General features: G+C 42.6%; 1 protein-coding gene across 1 annotated transcript; it reads left to right on the top strand.

Annotated features, from left to right (window-relative positions):
• The first annotated feature begins 212 nt into the window (after positions 1–212).
• lhb (luteinizing hormone subunit beta) lies at positions 213–5,426 on the top strand. Its single transcript, XM_079560435.1, has 3 exons — positions 213–318; positions 393–511; positions 5,101–5,426. Exons 1-3 carry the CDS (start codon positions 258–260, stop codon positions 5,332–5,334), a joined length of 414 nt encoding a protein of 137 aa, XP_079416561.1. The 5' UTR covers positions 213–257; the 3' UTR covers positions 5,335–5,426.
• The last annotated feature ends 919 nt before the right edge of the window (positions 5,427–6,345 follow it).

Raw genomic sequence — 6,345 nt, 5'->3', positions numbered from 1 at the left:
TTAATGCCAGTTGGAATCAGATTGAATGTTTTTTTTTTTTTATGAGTTTAAAGGCCTTCATTTTGGCATAATTACTTGAATAAGTTTGAAATGCCCTGTGGAAACCCTGTTCTAAAACTTCCAAGTCTGTGTCAGATTTCGATAACGTTCAAATCTAACCAACGGCAGCTCCACAGCCCACACAGTGACTTCTGGTTTTGATCCCTGTTTTAGGACTCTGGGACTGTGATTGGACCGTGGCCGCGCTCTAAGGCAGCATGTCTCCGCTCAGCTCCGTCCTGTTGGTGACGGCCTCGCTCTCTCTCTGGTCTCCTGCAGGTCAGATTTAACACTTTGGCTCATGCCCTTCCGTTCTTTCGTCCCCGTGTTATGGGTGTTGTGTGTGTGTGCAGTGGGCTTCCACCTGCCGCGCTGTCAGCTGGTCAACCAGACGGTGTCCCTGGAGAAGGAAGGATGTCCCCGCTGTCACACTGTGGAGACCACCATCTGCAGCGGACACTGTCCCACCAAGGTACTGCTCAGCTAAAACCATGTCAAGTCATTGTACTGTTCAGGTGTTGGGTTAGTCCTGAGCCGCTGCGACTGAGCGCGCCGCCATTGTGGGCCAACCTGACCCGCATGCTTTTGGAGGAATAGGGAAGCCGCAGTGCTGCCTTCAGTGCCCCTCTGAAACGATGCACCGCCTCCTGGGTTTGTCCCTGTTTTGCACAGGTTAGCTCCTCCACCACCGCCTCCTTCCTCTTCCCTCTGCGCAGCTCCCTCCGCTCCACAACATCTTTCACCATCTTCTGGGAAGATCTTCGCAGACAAATGTAATCCGTCTTATTCTCCAGTGAACAAACATTAGCCAGAACAATAGTAGGGATAGAAGGCATGTGTTGGTTAGCTGCGAGTCTTGCCCAGATACCTCCTTATTTGTCCCTCTTTTGTTTCCTGCAGCTTCTTTCCACAGTGCCGCAGGTGTGGGGGGCTCTTTGTGCCTCTTCAATGTTTCAGAACGAGAAATTTGTAGGTCTCAAATGTCTTTAGCTCATGCGCTAGCTGTTTGTTTACTTAAGAACAACAACAACAACTGGGTCCTTTATGTCTACGACGTGCTAAATTACAATGAAGCTGATATGCAAGGTCAGGAGAGGAAAGCTTTACTGCTCAGCAGGTTGGAAAAGGGGCAGAAGAGAGACATACCTCGATAATAAAGTTGACCTATTTTGCCTCAGAGTATAATCTAAATATCCTCAGCTTGTATTCATTCTTTCTTTGTGCAAAAAAGAGGCATGCATGCGAGACGAGTTCAGCCTGAGGTCGACCGCCTTTACATCCGCGCCACATCAGAGTGCGGCACAGGCCACTCCAAGACCACCTGTTTCAGCCGGACTCGGAGCAGCTGTATTTGTGTTCACACCCCAGATAGCAAAATTGGTATGGCCCAGATGTGGCCCACATCAGACACGTTGATTTGGCCCACATACCGCGTGGATTATCGGCCATAACGCGGTCCACATCCGGTTGCCACATCTGGCCCACAATAAACCCAGAACAGGTCCAACTCTTAGCCAGTAGTAAACCAGATTATTCAAAGGTGGTCCAGACATGGCCCACTGATGGTACACATGTGGTCGTCATTTGGCCCATTGGAGTACCACACGTGGACACATTTTTTGGCCCACGTCTGGCCTACATATCTCACTTTTGGCTCACGTTTGGCTCACATACCGCTTGGATTATCGGCCACAACGTGGTCCATATCCGGTTACCACATCTGGCCCACAATAAACCCAGAACAGGGCCAACCTTTAGCCAGTAGTAAACCAGATTATTCAAAGGTGGTCCAGACATGGCCCACTGATGGTACACACACTGAGAAAAGTAAAACATTGGCTTAATCTGAAAAATGTATAGAAATCATTTACATCTGCATTTTGCTAGTTGTTCATAATGATATATATTCATGAGTCCAACTATAAATGTTTCATCTGTAACTGTGAATATTTTAAATTGGTTCAACAAAAAAATGTTCCTGACTTGAATGTTCAAAGGTTCATTGAGCCAATGTACTTTTAAGATATGCCTCTTACATGCAGCAGAAGTCTGAAGTTCTGTCTAAAGCAGAAGCTCCGTGACTTCCTTCTTCACTTCTCAGTCAGTGACTGAAGAGCAACGAAGCCTCAGCCTTTTTACTGCAAACAAAGAGCTCACTGTATTTAGCGTCATGTTACTGTCACTCATGGTGTCTGACCTAAAGTCTCACTCTGAAGAAAGTCAACTCACATTTACACTGAGAAGGTTGGAAGGGCGCCCCCTTGTGTCAGAGTGAGACTTTCGGTCAGACACCATGAGTGACAGCAACATGACGCTAAATACAGTGAGCTCTTTGTTTGCAGTAAAAAGGCTGAGGCGTCATTGCTCTTCAGTCACAGACTGAAAAGTGAAGAAGAAAGTCACGGAGCTTCTACTTTAGACATAACTTCAGACTTCTGCTGCATGTAGCGGTCATATTACATCATATCAAATGTTGTAATCTGTAACGCACTTTGTGATACCTTTTGGTATGAAAAGCACTTTATAAATAAAGTTTGATTGATTGATCATATTCTCAAACTCTATAGGAAAAACATAATATATGGAAAATAATTACAATTACAAAAATGCTGTATCTAGTCTATTTTTTATTTATTTTTTATTTACTCTCATTTTAAAAACAAAACAAAAAAACAAACCCTAACCATTTGTATCTGCTGTAAAGTCATGTTTGTCGCAGTTCCTCTGAGTCGTGGTGGGTCATGGTGGACCATGACAGATGTGGACAGGACTGTGGTAGATGTACTTTTACTTTGGAGAAAATAGTTACTATAGTAACTGTTGAAGAAATGAACCTCATGAGCTTCTCCTGTAACATCTGTCCACATCAGTCCTGCTGCACCACGACTCAGAGGAACTGGGACAAACATGACTTTACAGCAGACACAAGTGACCTGGGTTTGTTTGTGTGTTTTTTTTTTTGAATGAGAGTAAATAAAAAAACTTTAATAGACACAGGATTTTCATTTTTTTTAATCTTTTTGTAATTGTAACAATAATTTTCCATATATTAGGTTTTTACAACATAATTGAGTTTCAGAAAATGATATGACTCTTGCATGATATGCAGCAGAAGTCTGAAGTTCTGGCTAAAGCAGAAGCTTCACGACTTCCTTCTTCACTTCTCAGTCTGTGACTGAAGAGCAATGAGGCCTCAGCCTTTTTACTGCAAACAAAGAGCTCACTGTATTTAGCGTCATGTTACTGTCACTCATGGTGTCTGACCTAAAGTCTAACTCTGAAGAAAGTCAACTCACATTTACACTGAGAAGGTTGGAAGGGCGCCCCCTTGTGTCACCTTGCATCCAAATGCCCGGAACATGACAGTGGGTCAAAATGACCCGCGAAGGCAACACGAGGGCTAAAAGTACATTGGTTCAATGGAAATTTTTAAATTAGCTCATATCTGCTAATGAAGAGTTTTAAATTGACTCAATGAACCTTTGAACATTCAAGTCAGGAACATTTTTTTGTTGAACCAATTTAAAATATTCACAGTTACAGATGAAACATTTATAGTTGGACTAATGAATATATATCATTATGAACAACTAGCAAAATGCAGATGTAAATGATTTCTATACATTTTGCAGATTAAGCCAATGTTTTACTTTTCTCAGTGCATGTTTGCCACCATTGGCCCACAGATTTTTTGCCATTTTTGGTCCACTTTTGGTATTTTGTATATGGGCCATATTTGGTTTGCCTCTGGTTATTCCGGTTTAAACTATCCTGGAACTGCCATGTCTTTGCCATAAGTGGCCCATATATGTGTTTTCATTAATGGGCCATAGTTGGTCATTTGCATGTGGGCCACATTTGGTTAACTGCTGGTTTATCTGGAGATATTGAAGCCACACGTGCCATGTCTTTGCCATAAGTGGCCCATATATGTGTTTTCATTAATGGGCCATAGTTGGTCATTTGCATGTGGGCCACATTTGGTTAACTGCTGGTTTATCTGGAGATATTGAGGCCACACGTGCCATGTCTTTGCCATTAGTGGCCCATAAACGTTATTCCATTAATGGGCCATGTGTTGTTATGTTTTACATGGCCCACTTCTGGTTTACATCTGTTTCCCGCGGGCCACACCAATGCCACAAGTGCCACATCTTTGCCTGATGTGGGCCACATCGGCTTGCTATCTGGGTAGAGCTATGATAGAGTTACGATAGAGTTTCGATAGAGTTATGATAGAGTTATGATAGAGTTACGATAGAGTTCTGATAGAGCTATGATAGAGCTACGATAGAGTTATGATAGAGTTTCGATAGAGTTTCGATAGAGTTATGATAGAGTTATGATAGAGTTCTGATAGAGCTATGATAGAGCTACGATAGAGTTATGATAGAGTTTCGATAGAGTTATGATAGAGTTATGATAGAGTTACGATAGAGTTATGATAGAGTTACGATAGAGTTAAGATAGAGTTACAATAGAGTTATGATAGAGCTATGATAGAGTTATGATAGAGTTACGATAGAGCTACGATAGAGTTATGATAGAGTTGTGATAGAGTTATGATAGAGTTACGATAGAGTTATGATAGAGCTATGATAGCTGCTTCACTCACTCGGGCGCATTACATACGTCACGACCAAACGCTAGCAAAAATCAGATCCAATTGTTTCAAAGGAGTTCACTCCTCCCACCTGATAACGGAGCTCAATTGTGAAGGTCCAAAGGGTCTGGTAAAACCAGGCTAAATTGGCCAAGGAATTACTGAGAAATTAGCGATAAAAATGTAAAATTCTGCCTGTCATCCCGCCATATTCATATTTTGTCTAAAAGTCCTTTCAAGAGACTAATATGCCAAAAATATGATACCACTTTTGGACTCCTTTATGGGAAAGTAATATAACCGTAGTCACTTGTGCAGACAGAGGAACAGGTGTAAATCATTTTCTCATATGGTTGTCCAAAAGTGTCAGGTTTAGTTATGATAAAGATAGTATTTGTTCTGATAGATAATTATGCCCAATGTTAAACCGCAGCTTAACTATGGTTTGTGTGTTGCAGGACCCTGTGCTAAAGATCCCGTTCAGCCACGTGTACCAGGACGTGTGTACGTACCGGGACTTCTTCTACCGAGAGGTGGAGCTGCCAGGCTGCCCCCTGGGGGTGGACCCAGTGGTGCGCTACCCAGTGGCCCTGAGCTGCCACTGCGGCCGCTGCTCCATGGACACGTCTGACTGCACCTTCGAAAGCCTACTGCCCAACTTCTGCATGAACGACATCCCCTTCTACTACTGATGCCCTTCCACATAGAATAAAGTCACGTCCTTCTTTTAGCTGTTTATTCCATGTTTGTTTTAACTTTACAAGAAGCGTTCTGACAGTTAACATACAAAACAATGACAAAAGCAAGAGAAGCCCAAAACCTGACTGTTGAAGGAAATGACAGATTTGTGTGGTAGTATGAATGTGAGTAGACATGAAACCAATACGCCTGATCAAGCTGTGTCCCTTTTTGGCTGGGAAACTACCGTATTTTGCCTTTCTTTCCCGCCATCCTCTCGTATTAGTTTTATTAATTAAAAAAAACACCCCTCTGCCCCTCCAGCCCAAACCCTGTCACTGGCCTCCTGCTTAAGACTGGGCGGCAGCTGTCCTGAGGTTTGCTGAGCTGTCAAGTCAAACCTGCAACAGTTGCTGAATTAAGAGCATAACCATTGCTTCAGCCAGACGTCAGTTTGAAAACAGGCGTTGAAAAAAACAATTCAATATTTTTAAAGATTCTCTTAAATTTTAAAAAAGAAATGTATTTTAATAAACACATCAATTCCAATTATTTGAAGTGTGTATAGATTTTTTGGGACACCCTGAATATACCGTATTTTCCGGACTATAAGTCGCACTTTTTTACATAGTTTGTCTTATACTCCGGAGCAACTAATGTGTGATTTTTTTCACCCTTCTTTAAAATTCAAAATACTTTCAAGTGCCGCTAGAGGGCACTGCCGGCTAATCGAGCAGCAGAAAGAAAGTTAGGGGTGAGCGAGAGAGCGGAGGTTACCGCAATGAAGTAAAAAAAACAAGCTAATCACGTGCTAAAAGCTCGATGACCACAGCTAGAGGAACGCGTTCGCAGAGGAGAGCTTAAAAACATGCTGCCGGGAGAGGCTGGTCAAAGGTGCAGTACATCTCCGTGCCCAGGTAGTTGCCAAGGCGATTGATTTGGGTTTTCATGAGTTTGGTATGTTCTTCATGCTATAGTATAGTTATCTGAACTGTTTGTGACGTTAACATACCAGAAACATATTC

This window comes from Gobius niger, assembly GCF_951799975.1.
Source record: "Gobius niger genome assembly, chromosome: 7".
In the NCBI taxonomy this organism is placed as follows: Eukaryota; Metazoa; Chordata; class Actinopteri; order Gobiiformes; family Gobiidae; genus Gobius; species Gobius niger.
The sequence above is the reverse complement of the archived record's forward strand: the minus strand, read 5'-3'. Positions and strand labels throughout refer to the sequence as shown.